Genomic DNA, 27,004 nt, shown 5'->3' with positions numbered 1-27,004 from the left:
CTGATTCTGTGAAGCTGAGTGTGAGCTGGTGGAGCACTGGCTTTGGGGTGTGGGTCTGTGGGCCCAGGCAGTAGTCAGTGAGCAGCAAAAGCAAGTGAACTGGGAGGCTCCTTCTGTGGCAACTGCTGGAAGCCAGTCTGGGAGAGAGACACACCTTTCTGCATGGGGTCCCCGTGGGGCAGCAGCAGCTGTCAGGTGGAGGGGAGCACATTTCAGGCACTGTCCTGGCACCAGTCGGTTTTGCTCCATTCTCACCACTCTCCGGGTAATGCTGATCCCATGGCATATCCTTTTTCCCAAGTTCTGTGCCCACCTCCTCCTTAGCACTGCCAGTGCCAAGGGTCACAGCATGGGACTTTTCTGCATGTCACTGAATTGATCCAAGACAATGGAATACCAAAGGACTTAGCTGCAGTTTCCTTTGGGACAAAAGAGAGACAATAGGACAGAGTGGTTCCAGCTTCTTATATGGGCACTCCGAGTTAGACACTGTGAAAACCTCCTCTGCAGGCTCTCAGAGCAAGCACTCATGGCAGGGACTCAGGCCTACCAAGGACATGCCTGGTTTCCATTTACTAATTTTACTGTATGCTGAAATTGATATTTTGAAATTGTCAAACTTCTGTCTGAAATTATACCTATTCTTTCTAAAAGTATTGAAATTTTTCTAGCTGGAGGGCATTAGTTCACATCATGTGCTTTCACTTTTAGTGGATGTTTCCAACCAAAGTAAATAAGGCCAAACTTTTTTTTTTTTTTTTTTTTTTTTTTTTTTTTTTTTTAAACAGATGACTGGTGTACCACAAAGTTGCAGTAGCTGAGATGCCAGAAACCACTCCTTACACATGTATGTTCTTCGAAGGATTTCAAAATGAGAGCATTTTGTGAGAAGAAAATGCCAGGCATAGTCTTTGTCTCTGCTCTAGTAAAACATATGTCACTATATTTTTCTTTTGCACACTAAAAGATTTTAAGTAAATTGTGTGCTCTTCTAAATCATAATACAGATAGTCTGAAGTTACTCCTGTGCTCACAGAGGGTTATGCACATTGGGTGTTACAAGACCACATTTTGAACATAATATATGAAATCCTGTGATACATTTATTCAGGGAGGCACACACCGTGTGGTATTTTTTCCTTTTAAAAAAAGTTCATAACTGAATGTTAATACTCTCTTACCACAGTCTCTTGTCTGCAAGACTGAGATTTTTTTCACCATAAAAATTTTTATTAATTTAAAAAGAACTTTATATTCTAAGACTCTCGAGTATTGTCAGTGTCAAAAATGAAGGTAAAACATAACTTGTAATGGCAAACTGTTCAGTTTGTAGTTGTCATATTCTGTTCACCTTGGGAGCTCACCTGAATATGACTGGGGGTAATTGTTTTCTATCACCATGCTTTTTCTTCTGTTTCTGCACCTTTTTTTTTTTTTTTTCTCATCTCATATTTTGCTATCCACTTTTGTAAGAGCTCACATACTAAGTAGGCCTAAAAAGGTGTAGGATGATATTCTTGAAACAAACTCAGTGCCCTCACTTTTATTCTCAAATTACAATCACCGAGGAAACTTGTGCTTTTATATAACTGCCTTTTTTCGGAAGCCTCTCAAAGCAGAGCAGTTTGTCTTGACTCTCTCAGGAAGCTGCTGCTCCAGTTTTTGTTTCCAATCTTACACCATTGCAGCAGCAGTTTCCAGACTTGATTAGAGAGTGTTTGTTTACAGTAGAGGGTGTAACATAAAATGATATTAAAATGGATGGCAATGGAGCATTAAAATGATACCAACATTAACCTGGAACAGAGGAAAAGCAAGTGCTGGTCTAAAAACTCTCCTATTCTAATTGCACCAAGTATGAAGAAACAGTGATTTCTCAACAGTGTGAATACTGCCATTGGGCTGATGACACTATTTGTGTCCTACACATGCAGCCACAGAATCTCCTGCCATCATTCTACTGAAGACTAAAATAAATGTAATCAATCCTTCCTCCCTTTTAAAAGTAGCACCACAAAGCTGACATTTTTGTTACGTTTCTTGTTACATTTCTTGTTATATTCCTTGTTTATAGCATTGACGGGAAGTCAAGAATGTATTTGAGTAATTACAAAACATCAAACACAAGACATCCAGACAACTACTTAATACATTTTTTCTAGGTTTTAACACAGAGAATGACGTCTAACAAATTTCCTGTTATTCTGATTCTGACGTTTGTGAATCCATGTTGTTCCAGCAAGGCTTGATATTCAGAGCCACTTCTTTCCTTTCCCTCTGTCTGCACAAGCATGTTCAAAGACTGCAGCAGAGCTGTGCTCCTGTTTTTCTTTTCATCATCCAACACCATTTCAGCCAGCAAAATCGCACAGCCTAATTTACAAACAAATGCATGCAACAGTTCTAATCCATTATCTGGCAAGAAAATTTCTGCTACCATATAGAGGGGTGCAAACTACAATATCTGGGTGATTTCCTTTATCATTTATCGATTTGCTCTGCTATTAGATGACAACTCCACTATTAAATGAATAATCCACTCCTCTCACAAACCCCAGGAAATTCCCTTTCACAATATGGAGTGATCAAACACTCACAAGTCAAGTCACATCTCTTTTCAGGGGATGACTTCTGTAGACTTGGCATGAGAACTATAAAAAACAGTAAGACAGGAATGGAGTTGCATCTCTTTGGGGTATACTGCTGCTTCACATTCATACTGAAATGATGCCAAGCAGAGAGAAGAGTGGATGGCAAGCATTACAGAACCAGAGGAGAAGGCAGTGTTTCTGTTCAATACATTCTGTATGTTATTTCTGTAGGACCCAAATTCTTTGTGGTGGGACTGACCTAAGGATGAAATTGAACTTAAATGATCTGATTTACAGAGTCTTCTCCATATTCAGACCTATGAGGGGAAAGGGAAGCCAAGAGGGGGCTACTGACCAATGCACTGCTACACATACTTGCCTTTTGGCCTTACACCAACTCACATCAAAACAGCAGCAGTCCATAGTGATTTTATTATTAAGTGCAGCATAACAGTCATATCTTTCTGACATTTATGACAATCTCGTTGGAGTCATTCCAACTTGTACAGCTCAGTCATTCAACAATCACCAAAAAGTTTTAAAACTTAACCCCCCTCATTCTTCATGTCAGGAAAATTTTCCTCACTTATGCATATGCTTAGAAAATCTTTTCAGTGTTTGACTATTAAATCCACTCCTTCTACCAGTCAGCAAAAGACATTCAGAGCAACTGACAAACTCATTCTGTGTATTAGTAAGATGAGCTTGTAATTCCTCAGGTGACTGAGCTGCATCGATTGTAGAACAGTTGAGTCTGAAACAGACTGCATGAGATGTCTAGTCCAGTCTCCCACTCAGAGCAGGGCAGCTCTGCAATCACTTCAGCTTCTTCAGGGCTGGCTTCACACATGGAAGACTCCAAGGACAGAGATTCCACAACCTCCCTGGACTACCTGCTCCAACACTTAATTATGCTTGGAGAGCAAAGCTGTGGTACATGACCATAGACACCATGCTCAAGGGACTAATGCTTACTGTTGTGCCTTAATCACAGAGTAGATGAAGGCTGGGTGGTAGCCAAACATACTCTATTCAAATTTTACAGAGACATAGTGCTCAGAGGCACAGTTTTAACAGTTACACAGGTGTGCCAACTTCAGGATTTGATTGCTTCTGATTCAAATAGCTTAGAGCAGCTTAAGGAACAGCATTATGAACTTCATGACTAACTATGAGATGAGACACATCTGAGTGTCAGAACGAGTCTCTCTCAACATACAGACCCGTTAAGCTAAGAGCAAGCTTCATGTCAATTTGGAAAAGAATAATCTTACATTTTTTCATTTGTTGAATATTTGGCTTTATCTATTTTAAAAGCCTATATGGATGAGATCAGTCAAAATTCCATTCATGGAAACGTTGTGAAGAATTAAAAACGCCAGTGTGGTAGAGTCTGATATTTCCCTGATTTTGTGCACCTGAAATGTTTTGTAGGAAGCCTGTTTCTCCTGATGAGCCACTGCGACACGTTTTCTTTGCCCATTGGTCAAGGAGCAAAGTAACTCCTGATTAAGTAACATCCAGGCAGCTGCAACTCTTAACCTTCCTCATTAACCCTCTCTAATTTACTGAGGTTGGTGATTCAGTATTGGCATGGCCTCTTGCACACTGGTTTATTGGGACTATTGCTGTACGAGTGACAGGCAAGAAGCTCACAACCGACAGTGAAAAAAGCTAGTTTGAAAGTGTAACTTTAATCTCCAGAGATACTTCCACTACACTTTAAAAGGAAAAAATAAATATCAATGAAGTATCAGGAAAGAAATAAACATTAGGAGAGGAAACATTAGTGACAAATTACTTCAAGAGACTGGATAAAGCACGCACTTCCCCAATTAAAGACTGAAGCACGAAGAAACTTTATTTTTTAAATTTTCATACAAGGTTTTATGCATGAATCCTAAAACTCATCTCAATTAATGAGACAGAAAGCATATATGGCTATTCAACCATATTCAGAAAACCCCTAAAGTGATAGTAAGCAATATGAACAGCTCTCAGCTGCCACCTGTGCAAGTACATATTGTGGCTGGAGGCCAGAGACTGAAGTTCCTCTGTGACGTTACAGCTGTTTCAAGAACATGATTGAGGTTTGTTCTGTTTTCACTTTTGCTTGTAGAAAAAGTGCTTAAAAAGACTATATATGAGATGTTTTTGAGTCCCACACAGCAGTGAAAAAGAGGACTAACATCCCCAAATTCAGGCAGATGGTACAATATTAATTTTTAATATCTGATAAAAATTAGTAGTAACCACTGAATACACTGCAGAGGGAGAATTCTCTTTAATTTCAAGGTCCAGGAAAACTAAGCCATTCATGTAGCTCAGTACAAGCTTGCAGGTTTAACTTGACATGCTATACACAGCTATGCCAAGTCTAAGCTTAATACACTCTGCAGAAGAACTGGACATTAAGATATTTCACGTGCAGGAGTTTCAGCCTGCCCCAGACAATTTTTAAAATGCACAGAATTCACTCTGGCAGAAGCTGCAACTTGTATCCAAGGCCTGTCAATAACTATGTTTCAGACAAAGGGCCCAAATGATCATCAACTGCCAATACGAGCTGGTTGATGATGGATATATTGCTTAAGGGGGTGAAAATTCAGCATCCTAGATTGCTTTTGGGCACACTACAGTGACAGACTCTTTTTGAAGCACAGAACAGCATCTAATAAGTTCCCTGTGATCTTAATTTGTACATCTGCGAATCCGTATTTCTCCAGTAGCTGTGTATATTCTGAGCCGCTTCTCTGCTTGCCTTCAGTCATGCTGAGGGATTGTAACACAGCTACAGGAGGGTGTGTCTTCTGTTCATCAAGCACAGTTTCTGCCACTAGCAAGGCACTTCCTGCATTTCCAAAACAACGAAAAGTGGTTCCATGTCACTATTTTTATCTCTAATTTAAAAGTGTTTTTTCAGAGACATCCTTTCAGACTGATTTTTTAATTGTCTTCAGTGGAAATCAGTGAAAGAAGTTTACTTTCAGTGATCTCTTCCTGGAAGCAACCATTTAATTGTTAAAAAGAAGGGAGAGTTTGAGGCATTGTCTCCAGTTCAGACCACTTCCTGACTATGCTCTTAAACTCAGTCTTGCTTTCATTTGAACCAAACAACTCCTGTAAGCATCTGTCATAACCCAAACTTTGCATAAGATTAAGACAGTGACCCAAAATTTTCTTTCATAATTTATAATCAGGGTTAGAGCTTATGGGCTAGGTCTTATTTTGCATCCTCTCCTCTGAAACAAACTTCACACAGGAATCAGATGATCTTAGCGGTCAGGCTTTTCCAATTTTTTCTCTTCTTTGATCTTTAATATTGCCTGAATATGAGTCAGCAGCATGCCCTGGCAGTCCACAGGGACAACTGTGTTCTCGGGTACATCAAGCACAGGATAGCAAATCACTACACAGATGATTGTCTCACTCTACTCTGTGCTGGTACAGCCTTGCCTTGAGTACTGTGTGCAGTTTTGGGACTACAGTATAAATATATTATTAGGCTATTAGAGACCATCCAAAGGAGGGTCACAAAGAAGGTGAAGGGTCTCAAGGGGAAGCCTTGTAAGGAGCAGCTGAGGTCACTTGGTTTGTTGAGCCTGGAGGAGACTGAGGGAAGACCTCATTGTGGTCTTCAACATCCTCAGGAGGGGTAATGGAGGTGCAAGTACTGATGTCTTCACTCTTGTGACGAGTAGCAATACTCAAGGAAATAGCATGAAGCTGGGTCAGGGGAGGTTTAGTTTGGTTATCAGGAACTTGGCTGGGCACTGGAACAGGTTCCCCAGGGAAGTGATCACAGCACCAAGTCTGAGTTCAAGGGGTGTTTTGGACAATGTGGTCAGGCACATGGTGTGACCCTTGGGGTGTCCTGCAAAAGGGCTAGAGGTTGGACTTGAGGACCCTGATGGGCCCCTTTCAACCCAGCATATTCTATGATTCTGTGTGCAGTTTTGGGTGCCTCAGTATATGTGACCAAGATGGTGAAGGGCCGTGAGGGCAAGATTCATGAGGTGCAGCTGAGGTCCCCAGATCTGTTCAGACTGGAGAACAGAAAGCTGAGGTTCATCATCATGTACAGCTTCCTCAAAGGGAGCAGTAGAGGGTAAGGTGCTGATTTCCTCTCTCTGGTGAACCAGTGACAGAACACAAGGAAATGGAATGAAGCATCAGGGAAAGTTCAGACTGGACATTTGGAAAAGGTTCTTCACCCAGAGGGTGGTAGGCACTGGAACAGGCTCCCCAGAGAGGTGGTCACAGCACCAAACCTGCCAGAGTTCAAGGACCATCTGGATGACATTCTTAGTTGTACAAACTAGTTTGAGTTGGTCCTTCAAGAAGCAGGAGTTCAACTTAATGATCCTTAGGGCTCACTTCCACCTTGGGATACTCTGATGATCCAATGATTTAAATGTAGTAGAAAGTCCAAGAGGCTGTGTATTTCTCATGGTATGTGTGCATAAAGTAGCACTGAACTTCAGCCAGTTTACCATACTCTGGACACTACTGAGATAGCAAAACAAACTGCTACTTCTTGATTAACCCAAAGAAACTTTAGCTAGGTTAATTTTATGTATAGAAATAAGCACATGCTTAATTGATGATGATGATACAGGGCTTAGAAATACTGGACATGACAGAGACTGGGGATATGATACAGTTGTATGTGAAGCCTGCAAGTATAGTAAAAGCTTATTATATATAATTTTATTCGCAGCTTTGTTTCCTTCTTTTCTTAGTAGGTACTGTCATAATGCAAGCCTAGACCTTCAAGCAAAGGCTACTATGATTGAACAAAAAATATTGTAAGCTCACATTAGAAAAGCATTAGTCAGTGCTCACTGAAGGTACATTAACATGCACCTTTAAACTCACAAGATGAAAAAAACATACCTGGTCTGCAAACAGCTGATATCTTGCTTAACAGCACATGTATCTTTTCATCAGGCCAGTCATGAAGAACACGTGAAAGGATGTAAAGCTCTGCTTCTGGAAGATTATCCTTGAAGAAGTCACCTGTTGGAAAACAGTTAGTACATTCCTACAGAAACCACAGAGTACATACTACAAAAACAAGGAACGCTTCAGCAGAGTGTGGAACTAACAAGAATGAACAGGTACAGGTGTGCCCTGATTTGCAGATAACAAAAGTGTAGTTAAAGAGCAGATCACAGGCAAGAATTCTCTAACAAAAAAAGGGAGAGCAAAAACCTACAGCAAGAAAGGAGGCAAAGTTCTTTGTAGTCATCATGTTGATCTTGTCTAGAAATGAAACATCTCAGACACGCACATGCGGCCTCTGCTTCCAGTGGCATTCAAAAAATTACTAATTCATACCAATTCAGCCACATTCTCCAAACATTTTTTTCCCCACAATCTTAAAAAATACCACACCCTCATTTAGCAGGAGTGAAGCTACATTGCCTTGTACTAAGATATGTTGGGGTTGGAGCAGCAGCAAAAGAGCCTGTTCTGGGCTCAAGGATAACAGAAATCAGACAAAAGATCATGTGCTACATTTACCTGATACAAATGTCACTGCAGCAGTGTGCTGTCCTGAAGGCTGGAAGTAAGAGATGTTTGCAATGACTTCCGGAAGGTCAAACACTGTGACCTTGAGATTTGGGTATACTTGTACCAATTCATGAGCCAGGGCTCCAGTGCAACCTGTGAAAAGTTTAAAGAAGTTAAATCAAGTATTTTGTCCCAGAATTTGCAAACATTTTTAAAGACAAGGCTGTATATAACATTAAAATAGAGACATCCAATCAGAACCAGAGGTAGATAGCTCAACAACTAAAATGGGTAACAGGACTTCCTGGTTGATACAGCAAGGTTTTAAAGCTTGTGGAATGCAGGCATGACTCCTTACTGACACAGAATTGCAAATGTGACCTTTGATATCAGTACCTCAGGGTTTTTTTTGGGAGTATCAAAATGTAAATGAAAAGGCAAAGACTTCTATTTGTTGAAGAAGACCACCTCTAACAGTTTAGCATTTACAAAGCACTGATACATGAAATTTAACAAACACTCGCCAGCATAGTAAAGACTGTGAAGTTTTGGAGTCTCTGCACAAGTACCAACAGTTGTACCAGTACCAGTATTGGGTTAATTCCTCTGAGATGCTGTCCACCTCCCCAGGTACTAAATAAGGTATTCCTCCTCTTCAGTGGATCTTTCCCTATGTAAAAACACTTCCTCTGTGCAGCCCCAAGCACAGGGTAAAAAAAAAGAAATACTAAAAAGCAGAGTTTCCCCAGGTATATCATTGGTCTCCAACTTTTTGGTGGACATCTTAGATATTAATAACTACAAAAATACACAAAACAAACTCATCGGAAAAGAATCAAAACTTTTGTTTTAACAGTGCAGTGTTTCAAGTTTGATACCCCAGCAGTGGTGGTTGACTACTTTCATTACTTTTGAAAATCTTGGGTGTGCCTAAGGAGAGCAACAACACTGCTGAAAATGGCACTCCCAGCCCAATGCTGTTATCACCTGAGCCACTATCTTCTTTTCTACCTTGAACTGTGTAACTGATTGAAACAAATATTCACTTATCTTAAACTATTAATACACCATTTAGGTAACTCTGTTTCCAATTAGCTGCACGGTTCTTTTATCCTGACATTCCAATATCAGAAAAATAACAGTAGATAATATTACTGCAGTTCTAGTAAAGAAATATACATTTTATATTTTTTAATAAATATACATTTAAAATGTCTTTTAAGTAATAAAATGCTGAACTGAAATCAAGCTTTTCCCTTTAATTTGTATACAAGTTCAATTACAAGCAATACCTCCTAAATCACAAGCAGATTTAAACTGTGAAAGATCAAACGCTGTAGCCACATCTCTTGCTGTCAGGTGAGCAATACTGTGCATGGCAGCCATAAAACGTTGCTTTACCTCCTGGCTGTGATAATAGTCCTAAAAAGGGGGAGAAGCAGTGTAATTAAAGGTTATTTTCATCAGTTAATTAAAACTATGTACAACCAAGGCAGAAGGTGAATGTAGTGAACATCAGAATTCCCAAGATGAAAAGGTCCATTAAAAGCGCCACTGACTATCTGCTTATCCAAATCCTTTGCTGTAGTGATAAGCAGATTTTTGCATCCCCTCAAGAATTCTGATCACACAGACATCTTGAAAGGACAGATTCAGGAGACTAAAAGAAAAATTCTAGTGCTCCTTCTTGATATCATCACAAATTGCTTTCATTTCACTTCTGCCATGAAGGGTAAATAACCAGATAATTGGACCATACCATAAATTGGAAAGATCATTCAGGTTTTTTTGCAGAACCTCACGCCTTTACCTTTTCAAGGACACATACACACAAATCCCTTTATGTTTCACTTTTATACAGATTTCACCGTTTATGGCTGGCTTTGCAACTACCATGAAGTGGAAGTATGTCCAGGCTGTGGTGTACATAGTGTCACAGGCAGCCCATAGCTTCTGCTCAGACATGCCATCCTGTACACATATGGAGCCCAGGTCCAAACTGGACACGAGCATCACCCAAGCAAAGTTGATAACCCAGATGTGTTTAACAAAGGATTAACTCCAGTTCACCAACATTAAACCACTTAATTTGTATATAAATTTAGGCATCTACTGCAACAGTTATCCTAAAGCAAAGTATCTTAACTCCCTTTAAAGACCCTCTGAATGATTTCCAATGGCCTTTCTGTCCTGCAGTTATTCAGGTACTAACATGAGGCTAGCAGAGCTTTAAAATCTCCAGAACTTTATTTCGTTACATTGACTATACATAAGGGGATGTAGACATCTCCTTCAGGAGATGGCCTTCATCACCATCCTGAAGTTTAATACAAATTAAGGACATCAGGATGTAGTCTGAAGTACAATTCAAGCCAGCAGTGCTATCAAAGACATATTCTCCTGCTCACACTACCAGCTCTCTGCTTACACAGGCACAAATATTTATGGCTCTCAACCTGCTTCACCACGTGGATAACTGACAAGTTAGGCCAGTAACAACCCTAAGTGATTCTCCAGTCTGATCCATCTGGGCTAGCATTGGGAAGGGAATGCCACAGATTGAAACAGGTGGCAGAAGGATTAAAATTTTATCACTAACAGATATCAGCTTGAAGCTTGTACAAAATTACAAAACTTCACAAAGGAGATCAGATCCCTTCTCCACTGCATCAACACAAACCAGCTTGGACTACACAGCACAGCCTAAACTGGATCCACATCAGTATCGGCTGACTGACATCCAATATAGACAGAGTAAACGTGTGGTAAGGTACTATCTGGTGTTATAAAAAAGGACACAAATGAAAATTAAACAGGCCCAGAAGTTGTTCTAAGAGTGTGTCAGTGGGATAGGAAACACTTCATCTGGAGAATTTTTATCAGTACTCAAACTTCCCAATATATTCTATGATTGGTCCACTACTTCACAGTCTAAAGTTGAAGGGAACTGAAGCCTGGGACCGGTGAGTTTCTACCTGCATTGTGTTTCTACCTTTTCAGAGACTGACACATTTTCTTCAGATAGCTCAGTCTCCATTTGCCCCTAGATCAGTTCTGAGCTCCCCACAGCTGGTTTTGATACTAATAAGCATTTACATTACCTTAAATAGATCATCTGATTTCTTTCCAAAGGCTCGATGATTCTGCCTGCTCCCTTCTTTGACAGCAGACTCCAAGTTTGTGAAGAGAGGCCAAAGGTGATCATTAGAATGGATAATGTAGCCATGAAGTGAGTATTTACCATCTGAGGTCAGGAAGGTGTTTGCTGAGTCTGTATTACTGTAACCTTATGGGAAGAACACAGTTGTAACCAGCTTTGTTTCAGTACTTTGCAACTGTTGTTTAAAATCTGAAGGCATGTTTCCCTGCATAAATAACTTGTAAATCCTGATCTTATGATCTATTACTAAAAATTTTGCACAAAAAGTAATTAATTCTGAAAGAACTGTCATTCTTAAAAGAGCAAGTAATTAGTTTCAGAAAAGAATTTATATGCTGGGAAATACAGACACACTGATTTTTTTTTAATATATATTTTAAACCACAGTACCTCAGTTAGATACCTAATATTCAAGGGACAGTATTAGAAGTTCATCATTCTTGACTGTATGTTTATTTAGATTATGGCTGCTTCTTCCCTGAATTCAAACTTTGTCCATTAGGTTTTATCTTTAGGTCTTTTTCATTTGTCGTGTCCTCTAACAGAGTTAAAAGACTCCTTTATTTTCTTTTCTTCACACCTAACCATTTAAAGTCTTACTATGTAAATGATGCACATGGAAACTTAGAACTACATAGTGTGGACTGAAAAATGTTAATCCTAATACTGACTCCCTCATTTACATACACCTTCAAGGACTGTTCTAGTTAGGAGCACTAAAATTTAAGTTGTTGTCCACAAGGAAGGACACACTGCAGAACTCTCCCTATTAAAAGCCTGATCCTCTGCTGAAGACTTGACAGCACTGCTGCAGCAGGAAATGGAATTTGACAATCATTTTACATAGAAACATAGAATCACTTCAATGGAGAAGCCTTCTAAGGTTTATCAAGTACAACCTTTATCCCAGCATTGTTAAGTCCACCACTTAACCAGGTTCCCAAGTACCACATTTATATACCTTTTAAATACCTCCAGGGGTGGTGACTCAGCAACTTCCCTGGGCAGCCTGCTCCAATGCTTGGCAATCCTTTCAGGCAAGATTTTTTTTCCTAATATTCAATCTAAGTCTCCCCTGGTATACCTTGAGCCTGTTTCCCCTTATCCTGCTGTTACTTGTAAAAAGAGACCATCTCCCACTCAGCTACAACATCCTTACATGTAGTTGTAGAGAACAATAAGGTCTCTTCTGATCCTCCTTTTCTTCAGGTTTAACAACACCCCAGCTCCTTCAACCACTCCTCATCAGAATTGCACTCCAGACCCTTCATCAGCTCCATTACCCTTCTCTGGACATGCTGCAGCACCTCAGTGTCTGTCTTGTCATGAGGGACTCAAAACTGACCATGGGATTCAAGCTGTGGCCTCACCAGTGCTGAGTATGGGGGCATAATCCCTGCCCTGGTCCTGCTGGCCACACTACTGCTGATACAGGCCAGGATGTCACTGGCTTTCTTGGCCACCTGGGCACACACTGGCTAAGGCTCAGCTGCTCCTGAACACACCAGGTCCTTTTCCACTGGGCAGCTTTCCAGCCACTTTTCTCCCAGCCTGTAGTGCTGCATGGGGCTGTTGTGACTCAAGTACAGATAACACATCTGAGCTATTACACTGTTCCCTGGGACTGTCCATGCAACCTTTTCTTAGAAATTTGGTCAGTATTGTGTCCAGAGAGCAAAAACAATCTAAAGTTTCCATAAAGGAGACTTGAATGTGTTCATTACATAAAGCCTTCCCCCACATGAAGCAATTCCAGCTATTAATAATGAAAGCAAAGGAATAACAACCCACTCCCCTCTGCCCCAAATCCAAGTTACCCACAATATCAAGTCAGAACCTGTGACTTTAAAAGCATCTCTTCCAGTCCTGCCTGTCTTTCAGTACCACAGGCAGTTGCAAGCAGGACAAATTAATCACCTTGTGGTGTTTTCTCCAGTAATCCAAGAGAAGCACATGCATCAAGGAGTCTTTCAGTTCCACACACAGAGGTTCCAATAACATTTGCAATAGCTACAGCCTTCATTGGACCTTTATCTTTCAGATGATCAAATATCTTCAGCTTGGAGGCTACAAATAGAGCCTATGTGTAGGTAAGAAACTGTTATCATGCTGTGTTTAAAAGACTGCAATCAAAAAACAAAACAATGATATTGTTTGCCTAAAAATATCCTACACAACTACTGTAAACTACTTCAACACAATTTAACAAACCTCCTAAAATTGCTCCTTTCCTTCTCAGAGGGTTTCAGTATCTTGGCTGAGTAACAGAACTTTTAATAACAGTGTTTGGGAGACAAGGGAGTATTCTGGAATGCAGCCTACAAATTTTGTATGAAACTTCTTTATTGAGATATTTAGCACTTCCCCATCTATATGACTGTTTGATCTTGTAAAACATTCTTAAGCATATGATCCAATACCAAAAGATCAAATTAAATTTGATATACCTAAAGCATAAGGAACTCGAAACTCTCCACTAAGATGTTATGACAGCTTCAGTTGCTAAAATACAGGTCTTTATTTTACTAAATTGAGGAAAAACCCCAAAGAGATTAACAACAAGAAGAATAAAACTTCATAGGACAGCAGGACAGCAGTACTACAGGCACACCTTAACAGGATGTGTACACATGGAAGAGGGACAAGAGAAGAGCTAGTGCCTGATGGTGAAGTAAAGCCCACAGGCAATGGCTGCCTTAAATTGAAAACCTTAGATGAACTTCTTTAAAGATATGCTAACCAAACCAGAGAGTAAAGTTAATAAGATGTGGTAATATATATCTCTCCATTCAAAATTTATTTGCAATTCTACAGTTCCTGTGTTGTGAAGCAGGTAAAACACCTAAAACCAGGGAACTTATGGAGAACACAATGGTAGAGGCAAATGCAGCTGTAACAGAATCAATTTCTTTACAATTGCAAGCAACTATAATGAAATTTAGATCTAAAAGTAATCAAGGAAAGAAGGGCTTTGACATTCTGCTTAATAAAAATCAAAGGGAGAAAACGTGATTAACTTTGAGAGGTAGGTTTGCTACTGTGTGTCTCTATATTCTATCATCTTCACCTCTTTTTACAGTTTCCTTTGTTATTCTAGTAAGAACATATATCTGGGATTTATTATATTTCAGGCTTTCACAATACTGAGGCAATTACATCTAGTTTACAATCAGATGGCTTCTGAGACCTGCCCAGTCTTTGGACTGATACCAACTGGAAAATAGTAGAACACGAAAAAGAAGGCGAGAATATAAGGCAGAAAACTTGGCTGACCTACCCATTCAGTAATTCTCAGTTAAAAAAAGAAAAAAAGGAATTAAAGAAGAAAAAATGTCAAAGATCCAAGTACAGACCAGACTATGTAAATCTGGAACACAGTAAACTTGAAAGTTTTTTAACTTGCAAGTATTTAACTCTGATCCCCTCCTGTTCTGCAGAGTGGTTCAGAGGAAAACAGGCAGCAATATCTTCACCTGCAGGAGCTTTTACTCTGCTTAATAAAGTTCTTGATGTGACACTCCAGAATTAAGATTTAAAAAAACATTGAGAGTTTTTGTGGAAATGGAAACATGATGAGTTTTGTCATATCACAATTCAGTGCTACTGGCAATTAATTTTACAAAGATCCATGAAGTGGGGAAAAAAAAAATCCCACTAGTTCAACATGTGATTCAGTACTTCATACTATGACTTTACACTGGAGTAGTGGGAAAGTAAAGCTCTTTTATTTCCAGCCTCCACTGTCTTTCACTGCACAAAACTATTCAACATCACATCCCTGTGAACAGAATAAGTAATGTACAACCACATGCTGATGATTCTCCATATTTATTTTTACTTAAATTGAAGAAATGCTAAGCATCATCTTACCCATTCAAATGCCTCACTGCCTATGGATAGACAAGAAGTTCACAAATGCAGCAGCCTCAAAGCCACTTTATTCCAAACCTCTCAGGACAGCTTTGCATGCCTCCAAGCAGCACGCCCACAGAACCACATCCCGTGATCACGCTACAATCTTCCTTCTGAGCTGAGCACAACTCTCCACTGTTTCAGCAGAACTATTGTTCACTGTCTGGTGTGCCTCCCTCCATTCACCTCTAAGTTGCTGGATCTTTACTTCCAAGTTTGCACTTCACTGCCACTTTAGCACTTCTTTCCCACCTCTGTCTAAAACACAAGTAACTTGGAGACCAGTGATCTATTGGAATGATCAATGTTCATTTCTTCTTCCCCTTCTTCAGTATTGTCTTTGCTACACTGGAACTATATAGAAAATCTTGGAGTATTTAAAATATCCAGCTATGCATTTCTCATCACACCTGGCTGATACACAGAGCATGTGACCTTGTTTGTGAGCTGTTATGAGTATGCCTCCATCAGATACAGCATGGATGCTATCAGTTAAATACATTCAGAAAATGAAGCAGGTTATACAAAAATAATATTCAGAAGAGGCAATAAAAATTAAGATCTTCCACAGAATTCTAATGCAAAGCATCAAAAGTTACTAAGGAAATATAGTACATACAATTCTTGTCACAGTTTTAAGTCAGCTGAGTTAACCACATTAAATGCTTTCTTTGAAGATTATATGATTCCAGCTTGGTTGTACTCTTCTGATCAGTAAAAAAATCTGCAACTTCTTTTCCCTCTAAACTAAAGAGATAAAATTATCCAATAGGTAACTGAAATTTCATAGAACATATAAAAACAAATACAAAAAGACAAACCCAGCAATGTTTGCACTGCACCAGAAGTTTTGGCTATCTTAAGATTCTCCAAAACGTCAGTAGTCCTTTTTTACTAATTATTAATACATTCCTTCCCCAGCTGAAGTATTTCACAATACCTGGTACATACTGGAGTCCAGTGAAACAAATGTATCAGACAACAATGTAATTAACAGTTTTATTTTTTCCCTTACCTTTGAAGCTCTAAAACCATCCATCAGCTCTAGAATTTTGGATGGAAGTTTTGATGCACTCTGTGACACTCCATTCTGATCTTCCAAAGGTACTGTAAAACCTGTTCTGACAGCAGAACTCTTTCCAGAAGTGTAAACTGCTCCCGAGGAATCCATCCCACTGCTGTCCAACTTTCTAGCAACTTTGTGCTCTGTGAAATTTGAAGATTCACTTTCTCCATCACTTAAGTTCTCAAAAGTGTCCACAGAAGGGATAGAGTCATACTTTTTATGTTGTACATTATGTTTAGAAGGCGGATAGTACAATTCTGCTAGCTTTTTGCAGAAGTGATTCAGAGGAAATCCCACCACGTTCAAGAAGTCTCCATGGACATACTCAACTAACATTCCACCAAGGGCTTGGATACCATATCCACCAGCCTTGTCCCTAAGGAAGAGAAAGCAAAACCAACATAGATCTAATTAAGGTTAAGAGTAGAGGTATCATAGAACACTAATAATCCACCAGTACTGCAGAGGCTGGAATACAGAGTAATGTACTTAAGTTAGAGGCAGATTAAATCTACTAGGTAGGCTCAAAACTTCAATTTGTAGATCACAAGATAATAAAAGGATCAGTATTTCTAGTAAGGGTGCATAGCCTTGATGCTTCAGACAGTGCAAGTGCAACAATCACCTCGGCAGCAGGTGACTGCAGTCGAAGTGTGTTGTCACAGGTTACCAAGTTGTGGCTATCAAAAAGTGTCACCAAGACCAACACTGCCACTGGGTCACCAGATGCACACTGATCCTCACCCAATTCCGTAAGAGGCTTAAAAGCCTTTAGGAATGTTAGGTCTCAAAGGAGCTCAACAAAGATGACCTTTTAGAACTCAAACTGATTACAGAATGCATATTGCAGATTTCAGTCATAGGAATACCTAAAATGAGGATTGGGAAGACAGGACTTTCTTGGGAAAGAACAACCTATTCAAACACTACTCTATTTAGCCCTATCCATCCATGTCTTGTGCTACCATCTGAGATAGAATAGAGTCATGGTTCACAACACTGTGCTCTTAGGTGTCATGGTAATACTGGTAATTTGGTACAGGAATGTACCTGCACAGAAACTAACCATGGAAATCTGATTTACCTTTAGGCATAATTATGCAAATTCCACAGAGTGAAATGGAAACATACACAAGTCAGATAAGCTGCAGCAGATCCAACAATTTTACTGTTTTCATACAAGGAACAAGGCAGTTAAAAGTATGTTTCCTAAATAACAGCAGAATCTGAAAACCTAAGTCAGCAAGCTTAGAAACCAAAGGTCAGTCAGTCTCAGATCTATTAACTGAAGGTAGCATGGAATTATGCAAACTGCTTGAGAAAGAAGATTACTATACAAAAATTAGCAATAATTTTTTAACCTTAGATTTGATCAGAAACAGCTTGTCATTTTTAGTACTTACCTCTGGATTCCCTTTCTAATAGCACTTCTAAAACAGAGGAATCAGTATACCAGCAAGTAGGATTTTCTGAATTGCTATAAATTGTGGAATAGGAGTTTTCCTTTAATCTTGCATTGTAATCACTACCTTGTACCTTTGTCATTGGTTAAATTATTTCTCTTTTATAACTTACATCAACTAAATTAGGAATATTATACTGACTAAAATGTCTTCTCATTTTTAAATGAAGTTGCAGTCATTTTGATGAATGCTTACAGGGAAGCAAAAAAAAAATTATGACCATCAAAAGCAGCAGTATCATACTCCTAGCAAGAACGTTCACAGAACTGGCCACACATTTATTTTTCTACAACACTTTGTTCTGGGATTGGATACTGAAAAGAACATTTACATTCCACATTTTATTACTTCACAAGAAAGTCTGAAACTGTGGAGCTGTAGGCCATCACCTCCTTCCCAGACTGCAGTAGAGTCCTTTGGTTTCACTGCCATCAGAGGAGAGCTACTTAAACCACACAGGATTTTCAAGCTAGAAGTTGTAAGCAGGGACAGAGAAAGCTGTTCATAAGGGAAAGATTACAAAATAAAAAGTTGGGTCAAAGAGGCTGAAGGAAACTAAGTCTACTCAATTATACAAGTTAGGATTACTGCGGTACCTTGAGACAACAATTTCCCCTCCTTCTGTACCCATACTTTAGGTCAGCTGTGTATTTCTAGTATTAGTCTCTGTCACCAATGATTGACCTAAATACTATTTGCCAATTTTCTTCTTGAAGAAAAACGCACTTAGTAATTTTTCTTTTATTTTTTCATGTGATCGTTAAGTCTTGTATTATTTCATAAAATTATTTTGGCATGTAAAATTAAAAAAAAAAAAAGAAACGGTCACTTGACTGCAAAAGTGTTTAGAAAAACCCATATGCATTGAAATGTGTAACCTGTATGAGTGGATGTGGAGGAGGGAACAAAAAAAAAAAAATAAGTGCTGTGAGATACTTCTTACTGTTTCGCAAAATTTACAGGACACTGCATTTGGTAGTTCCTTTGCAAAGTCAGAACAAATGCTTCCTATCCTCGGGATTATATAAACAAAGATCAATCAGCTTCTGCTTCAGAGAGTAATGAAATACATTCTCTCAACCTTTGGTATCTGAGAAACCTTGACATCACACACCCTTTTGAGCAGAACGAACAGAACCCAGCACTGCTCACAAGCCATTTTGCTGCAGCAAAGTACTGCTAAAGCATATTTGCTTCCAGAAGAAATATTCAGAATATTCAAAAATAATTTTCAGCCTCACATTCTTCCTAAAAATCCATGGTCATTTTTCCTTCAAACTGCACCTTTATGGCCCACTAAATCTAAACATCATACTAATTAGCATAGCAAACATCACCTTCCAGAAACCTATGTGGGAATTTATTACAAGCTTTAGTCTTCCCAAAACATTCTCTCCACATAATCCAATTTAACATCAGTCCAGTCAATAAGCTGTGAACCTTATATGTTCCCAAAATATGCCTAATTTACACATAAGCATTGAAGCGTATCCCAAGTCCACACTGGTGTTTCTCTTTCACCAGTAAGACATAGCTTTATTGTTTTATAGCACAAATTAGTTTAAAAACCACCACAATTTATATTCTTACATGGTCAGAATTGAAGCTACAGGGACAAAAGTTCACATCAGATCACCTGATATGCAGTCCATAGTGCTAACTATGCCTTCAGGTGGCTCCAGCTAACACAAAGGAAACAAAAATTCCTTTCCCTTGTTTTATCCAAATAAGTACTTTTTTTTTTTTTTTTTTTTAAGCAATCTAGTGGACTTCATCTAAGGAGTAGTAATTAGGCATTCTGTTCTCATCCTATTTCTCCCATGGAATCGCTGTTGTCTGGTTTACTGTCTTTGTAAATGTTGCCTATACAGGCCAGTAACTGTGTTTCCAGTGTAGCAGAAATGCATAAGCTGAAGGACAGTTTTGGCACAGCACCACACACAAACTGTGTTTTCACTTTTCACAAGGATAAGTGAAAACTGAGCTAGTGTTCCTTGCATCAGAGCAGTGATTTTGATGAATGAATAACACTGAGTTCTAGCTTTCTTCCAATACAGTACCATGATGCCCTGAACACTAATTCTTCACCTGTTTGTAATGAACTAGGCATTGTCTTGAGCAAAGAAGAACCCTGAACACCTGTGCTAACAGAAAGATAATTGTATATTGCACAAGTGCTTGCTCTAATCCAGAGTATTTCAAATCTTCACTTTTCAAATTCGTTAGGGTTCTAAAAAGGTAACTCACTTTCACCAGAGAAAGGACAGCTTTACACAAGAGCAAAAGAATAGTGACCTTGCATCACCCATACTATCATTTATCATACACACAGAGCAAAACTTCACAGAACAATGTTTCACACTGGCTTAATAATGCACCCTAAAGACTGTTCTCAAGTTGTGTGGTGGCATCAGGGTCTTACTTACATTGGCTCCCCACTGTGAATGTACTCCCATAAGAGTTCTTCAGACAGCTCAGAAAATTTTACTTTAGTCTCTTCATAGAAATCAGTGATTTCCATCTCTAGCTGATTGTCTACAGAAGGAAAAAGGCCTTATTAGAAACAGGAATTTTAGTTTAGAGATCATAACACTAGATTGATTTCATAATCATTTGGCAATTTTGCTTGAGAAAAATTAAATATATTGCATAGATGTACGAAATGACTAATAATGCTTTTTAGGGACAGTGAACTCAACTTTCCCAAAACAGTAAGAATTTGCATTTTCAACTTCTGCAGTCCTGTCTCAGGGCTAACAGACTTCTCTTCCTGTGTGGAATATTTTCTTAAATTAACAATGCTTACACAAAGCTATTTATGGATGCTGGCCCACACATCCAGCACTGAGTATAAAGAAGGCTACAATGACCTTTCCAGCTTTATGACTGTTGTCAAAGAACTCTTAACAACAAACCAGAGTTCAACAGGTTGCTGTCATAAAAGTGGGTACGTGCAGCTGCAAGTGCACTTCAGACTTGGGTATCCAGCAGCCCCATCTGGAACCATCACTGTCATCTTTCTATCACCTCTCAAGAGATGACAAGATTACTTCTGACATCTGTAACTGGAAGTGGCTGAGGGAAGGTGGAATACGAGTGCTGCGCACCTGGGTATGGACCCTGCTGCATGTGGTACACTGTGAGCCTGCTGTCACTGCAGACACAGGCTTTTCCAAAAGGCAACAGCCTTGCACAAATGAGTGTAGACATTACAGATTATTAGCTTTCTCTACTCTTCTCTATATAAACATCAAGGTCAGCATCCCCTGTTACCACAGTTTTGGTAGCAGTGGAAATGCTTGAGGAGGAGTAAGAAATATCTACAGTACAGACAGACCAAGGGAAGAATGTTGGCCAACTTCTAATGGTGATAGTGTGAAAACGAAACACCCAAACATTTAATGACCCAGATGAAATAAGAAAATTGGGGCATATGAAGACAGATTACCATGTCTTTCAGTATTGATAAAAAACTCTAGTCAGCTCGAAATAAAAATTTCATCTTTAACAAGTTAAAAAACATACTGTAATTTTAAACTATAAATGAAAATGCATTCTACAAAACTGTTCTATCAATTGCATCTCTTGGAGAATCTGCAGACTAACGGTATATTTTTACTCATCTGACAGTGATGCAGTTCAAATTTGTAAACTTCAAATGAGATGTGCTGTTATAGCATCACTACTACAGTTGAGTGCACTTAAACTTTCTTCCTTGAGTAAACAGTTAAAGGCATTATTTATGTTGCTCACAAGAACCCCTTGGTAACAATGTTTTATTTCTTTTGCAGCAGCTCTCCCTCTACTGTACTAGCATATCAGCAGTACTGCACAACTAACTTTAATTCTATTTTACAAGAGTTAAGAGCAACCATTCCAGAAAACATTAAAAACTGTTCATTTGTATACAGAAAGACTATGCCCAGCAAAACGTCTGCAAAAGCTCTACTAAAATACCGTTGGCACAATTATCAAACAGTGATAATTCAAGCACCCAGTGATAATTAAAGCACCCCTCAAATTATATTAATGGTACAGTTTCCATAAAAACCTCTCTCTTTCTCTAAATTATGTGATAAAGAACATTGGTGTACTGCTCCCTACAGCTTAACAGTCTGAGGCATTAAGCCTCAACTGTTATAAGCACAACATAGAATGAAGTTGATATGGATTACATTCACCTCAGTCTGACAGTCTGTAGTACCTGAACTGAATTTAATTTAGAATATTCCACAACTTACGCTGGCATTTCAATTAGTCTTACAGCTTTCAGAGACAGTATTTATAAACTCCATTGTGTCTTGTCACTTTCCTTTCTGTGTGAAAACTGAATACAGGAAGAAGGTTAGATTTTGTGGGGAGGCTTTATATTTTGATAAAGTAGTTCTTGAGTAGAAAACCAATTCAGACTGTATATGAAACATTTTCATCCTGTTTCTTTACATGTACAAGCTACCATGAGAGTAATTTTTAATACAAATATTGAGTCATAATAAAATGACGCATACCTTTACTGCAGCAGTGTATAATAGCCACCCCTGTGAAAACACTGTGCTCTTTCCCATTCAACCTGTCAGGGAAAAAATGTCCATTAAGCAACAGTCTTATGAAATTCTCTCCATGATTATATTGCTACAGCCTGAGAAGTAGACCATTGTATTAACATATCACTCAATGGATCTGACATGCATCCTAAACAAGTAAATTTTATTTCCGTATCAGTGAAAGGACACTGGAAAAACAAAAAAAAATAACCACATAAAAAACACTATCAAAAGCTGCAGTCATCTCAAGTCTCCAAAATACCACTTGTATAAGAGTAGTCCATGGTATTAGCTCATTCATTGTACATCAGCAAAGCGACTACTCCAAATGCATTAGAAAAGGCCAGTTGGCATAAATACTGTTATGGCCATCTTCACTGAAAGCTGGCAATAAATAACTAGGTGATGCAACTCAGACTAAACATGTAATAGGGAACTAGAGCATGTGGTCTCATTTCATCCAGAGTGGCCCCCGGAGATCCCACAGCAAGCCAGAGTGCAGAGAAAAGCCCAGATTCCCTTACCCCGGCTCTCTCTAGTAGTGGCTCCGGAGTGCCACACTGTGGCCAATTAGTTCTGAGGACTTTATTATCTGCTGTGTAAGCAATAGATGTACAATAGCAAGGGATTGTGAATCTTTGAAGAGACTATTTAAGGAATAGTCTCAAAAAGATTAGCCAAGATATTTTTGGATGTGATCAGAAGCATCTCACATGCTCTGTCCCTCACAAGATTTCACACCAAATTGTAAGATGGAAGTGTGTGAAAATTTTCATGACACCTTGGATATATGCAGATGCATCATCTTGTCTGCCTTTTTTCCTGGAGTTCTAAAAAAGCTAAATATTTAGTGCATTTCATATCCCTAATTAAGAGACTGACCTAGTAAACTTACAACAGACAAAACAAAACCCCCAAAAACTTGCATGTATCCCTTCCGTGGAACCCTTTTCAGAATCTAAGTGATGGAGAAATTGCATCTTCAAATTTCCTATCTTACTTAAAACTACAGACCTTGACAGCATCCTGTAGGCATCTTGCTTATCAACTGGTTTCTCCAGGATCTGCTCATCCACAGACTAAAACAGAAAGGCAGAATGAGTGCGCTGCTTTTTCTCACATTTCAGAAACTGAGGTCAGAAATTATGTTTAAAATCACGATTTCAGACAGGGCTTCCAACCTGAGTCTATTGAGTAGAACAAGAAGCACAGATATTTTGGTAAAACAGGTAATTTAGTGTCAATCATGTGAGTGCCACACTCTACCCTCCAATGGCTACACCTCTCAAACAAAAGGATAATTCAACTTTTTCTGTCCTTAACAGTGCACTGTCTCTGTGAAGATGTCAGGTGTAAAGTGACCTCCTCCTACAAGGCACAATACTGAATAGATCACATGAGCTGGACTTCTTGACAGGTAGGTCACCTGAGAACATAACTTCCATTACATATTCGAGGATCCAAGGCAATATTTATGGCAGTATTAACATCTTCAAAACCAGTAGCAAGGCTTCTCACTCTCAAGATTTCAAAAATTACCTTGTTGGGCAAAAACCTAAAAGCCACGTCAACAAACCCCAAAAACACGTATCATAATGCAGATATAACTTCACAGTGAAGGTAGCTTTCAAACTTAAACCTAATGATACAAGTATTTTCTACACTTGTCATAAATTGAAATAATGCTGAATCACTAAAGACTTCTTACCACAATAGTATCTGCTCCTATGACAACATCAGGTGTTCTCAGATGCTTCTGCAAAAGCATAAGAAGATATTTGTCAGAAGATGCAAAGACAACACAATCTCTTAAGACTCAGGGTAAGAAAACAGCAGTTTACTGGTTTAGAAGCAGGGCTCTACACTGACCTGAAAACAAGCCAGTGTTTCTGCTTTTGCATTGTTCAAAAAATAGTATACATTTATATCACCATAAAAGTGAGGCTTGAGCACACCATTCTCAAGCCACAAATTTCCTGAAATATGTTATTGATGAATAAATGCATCCAGGAAATAAAGTGCATTCTCAGAAGTCAATCTGGTCATCAAGGTGGCAAACAATTCCTTTAAAGGAAGTGCCTAGTGTTTGGAAGCCAAAGAATACAGCCCTCTAGGATCATTTTTCCAAACAAAGTTTAATTAAAAAATAAAACCCATTTTTTCAGCTACATTTCATGTTCTTCTCTCAAAAGGGAACACAGTCTATTTTTCTAAATATGAGAGGTAGTGATCTATAAAAGTTCCTTGTAAGCCTTTCGTGACTTTAAACTGTACCTGTCCTTATAGCTAAGTTTTAATTCATCTGCATATTATAAAGTATACCGCTGTTAATTATCACAACATGACATGAAACCTGCCTGTAAGTGTGACCATTATAATAAAACATTTATAGGGAGGCAATTCTAGATGAAGACTTGATACGCTCTAAATTGTTTAATGTAATCTAGAATTGGTTCTACTAATTCCTGCATGAAGTATTTTGAAATCCACTGAACTACCATCATCACCAGCACAGTGTTTTGCAATGAAAGCTCAAAGTAAGTCATTTACAGTGAGGTTGGGTTTAAAATCCACTTTCCTATGTTGTAGTATTGTCTGGAAAGTAGCTGACAGAATCCTGGGTAACGATTTACATTGGAGATCATGCAATATTTGCACTGAAGAACGGTGACACATCTGGCAACACTGTTCATTTAAAAGTATTCAACATTCCTTTTCTGCCACTAGAATAGGATCAACAAACCCCTCTCTCTTTCAGAGCTGAATTATTAAGAAATTATTATGGTCCATTTTGTGAGATTTAATCAGCCCAACTTTTAAGTATGTTCTGGTACCAAAGAGCCTTATGTGTTCAAACAGTGATCACAGCCAAGAGCGTAAGTCAAACATCACTGATAGTGTAAGTTGCATCACTGGCTTTGATAAAATTTAGGATACAAAATGGATGCCTTGTTTAACAGAACCTGAAATCATGTCAACTTCTCCCTTCTTAAAATCAGATAGACAAATTCTGTTTTAAAACATTCTAGACAAAGAAAGAGTAATTTTTTTTTTCTGCTTTCCTCCAGTACCTCTATGCTCACAATTTCTGAGCTATTCTTGTCACTCCTTCAGGGGAAGCTACAGCAAAGCACTGGAATCACATCAGCGTTTTTTTGTGAAGTCTGTCTCCACAATCAACAAATACATGGAATGAGGTCAGCCATACACCTGACTGTTCAAAGAAACCACGGAACAGATGATGCTGAAAAAAGAGGCAGGCTGCTTCAGTTTGTGGAAAGCCTGAACTGTAGGCATGAGACTTTTGATTAGGCAGTTACAAGACACCATCTTTCACAAATGACAGGAAAACATCCATTAGCCTTCAGCGGAGAAAAAGAACTCAGGGATCACTTAAGCAGTGCAAGCAAATTAAGTCACAGTAACATGCACCACCTAAAGACAAAAACCTTATTGCTGTAATAGTTAGTAACTTACTACATGCATTCTGTTTGCTACTTCAAGAGCTTTCTGTTTTGCTGTTTCCACAGCATACTCATAAGGGGCTGCAAAAGATGACTTTTCTAGCGTCTCCTTAAACCAGGATGGAACCACCTCAAACCGCAGGCCCTGTAACACAGGAAAGTGACACAGTCAATCTGACCTCGTTATTAAACATTGCTCCCAAGGCAGATTAAACAAGTAGCAATTTTGACACATGCTTTCTTACACTTTAACACACCTCCTCCACAGCATACGGAAAAAAACCCCAGTGCTTCTATCAGTGTTAAGTGCATACATATCCTTTGCAAGCAATCTAAAAGAAAACAATCAGAACTTTGAAACTGGTGTGTATATTTTATTTTACCCTTATTTATTAGAACCTCATCACATTAGTAATTTCATTATTCTTTTCGTATAAAAACTAACAGTGTAAGCTTACACACTTCATAAACAGAGGATTATATTACTGGATATTTTTTAATTGAACCCATCCATAGCACTTTAATCATGCAACAGCAGTGCACATTCTTACAGGAGCTTTACTGCACGTTTTGTGTCCCTATACACATGATAAACGGAAAACAAAACCAGGCAGTTTCTGATTGGTTTCATCAAACAATGCCCAACTATTCTTCCAACCTTCTGCCTCTAGGTTACACTTGTACAGCGTATATTTACTACAGTGTATATTTACTACACCCAGCAGGCATGGTATGTTTCTAATAACTTAGTACATGACCGAACCTCGCCGAGGTGCTTCTCCACACATGCGTATTTTGAAGTTATTTCTTCCACTTAAGTTCAATCCATCGGTTGAATTATTAAGAATGGCAATACTAAGCAACCTAAATTGGATAGATAATATCCAAGTGCTATTCAAAAGCCTCCCGCAGCCCGCCCAGCGAGGCCGACGCGTTTCTCCACAGGGGCTGAACGGTCTGAATGGCAGGTTACGGCCTCCTTTGCTCTGCACTAGCGCATTTCCGAAAGGAGACACGTTATTCCCCCGCTCCCCTCCCACGGGTGTCATGGAGCGGGCGGGCCGGGAAGCGTCGGGCCCCGCAGGCCCCCGGCCGGCGCTTGCGGCCGCCGCTGCCCGCAGCCCCCGGCCCGTGCAAGGCGAGCGGCCGCCGGCCGCACTCACCACGTTGGTGAGGATCTCCTGCCGGCGCGGCGAGGCGCTGGCCAGCACCACCCGCTTCCTGACCAGCTTCCCCAGCACCGGGTGCAACGCCATGGCGGCAGCCACCGGCGCTCGACCTCTGCTC

The 27,004-nt window shown here is 39.2% G+C and overlaps 1 protein-coding gene across 2 annotated transcripts; it reads right to left on the bottom strand.

Annotated features, from left to right (window-relative positions):
- Nucleotides 1-256: 256 nt before the first annotated feature.
- On the bottom strand, nt 257-27,004 carry ASMTL (acetylserotonin O-methyltransferase like). Of its 2 annotated transcripts, none has more exons than XM_066176480.1 (13): nt 26,881-27,004; nt 25,731-25,862; nt 23,962-24,009; nt 23,268-23,332; nt 22,218-22,279; nt 20,136-20,244; nt 16,196-16,622; nt 13,186-13,348; nt 11,210-11,394; nt 9,401-9,530; nt 8,118-8,261; nt 7,488-7,610; nt 257-2,373 (listed from the first exon to the last, which is right to left on the bottom strand). In XM_066176480.1, exons 1-13 carry the CDS (start codon nt 26,971-26,973, stop codon nt 2,159-2,161), a joined length of 1,896 nt encoding a protein of 631 aa, XP_066032577.1. In that variant the 5' UTR covers nt 26,974-27,004; the 3' UTR covers nt 257-2,158. The 2 variants fall into 2 exon arrangements, with proteins under 2 accessions (XP_066032577.1, XP_066032575.1); XM_066176478.1 differs by lacking the exon at nt 257-2,373 and adding an exon at nt 3,005-5,442.

The sequence above is a fragment of the Chamaea fasciata genome, unplaced genomic scaffold, assembly GCF_029207755.1.
Source record: "Chamaea fasciata isolate MVZ Bird 193981 ecotype frontalis unplaced genomic scaffold, bChaFas1.0.hap1 SCAF_2, whole genome shotgun sequence".
NCBI lineage: Eukaryota > Metazoa > Chordata > Aves > Passeriformes > Sylviidae > Chamaea > Chamaea fasciata.
Note: the sequence above shows the minus strand (reverse complement) of the source record. Positions and strands in the feature narration are given on the sequence as shown.

Bases quoted from the DNA above. Each gene is read 5' to 3' on its own strand.
- ASMTL (XM_066176478.1), bottom strand. From the start codon at position 26,973: ATGGCGTTGCACCCGGTGCTGGGGAAGCTGGTCAGGAAGCGGGTGGTG. The intron at 16,623-20,135 runs GTAAGTAAGACC...TCTCTTCCTTAG, and splicing joins ATTCACAGTGGGGAGCCAAT to GGACAAGGCTGGTGGATATG. The intron at 9,531-11,209 runs GTAATGTAAATG...CCCCCTTTTTAG, and splicing joins AATCAGATGATCTATTTAAG to GACTATTATCACAGCCAGGA.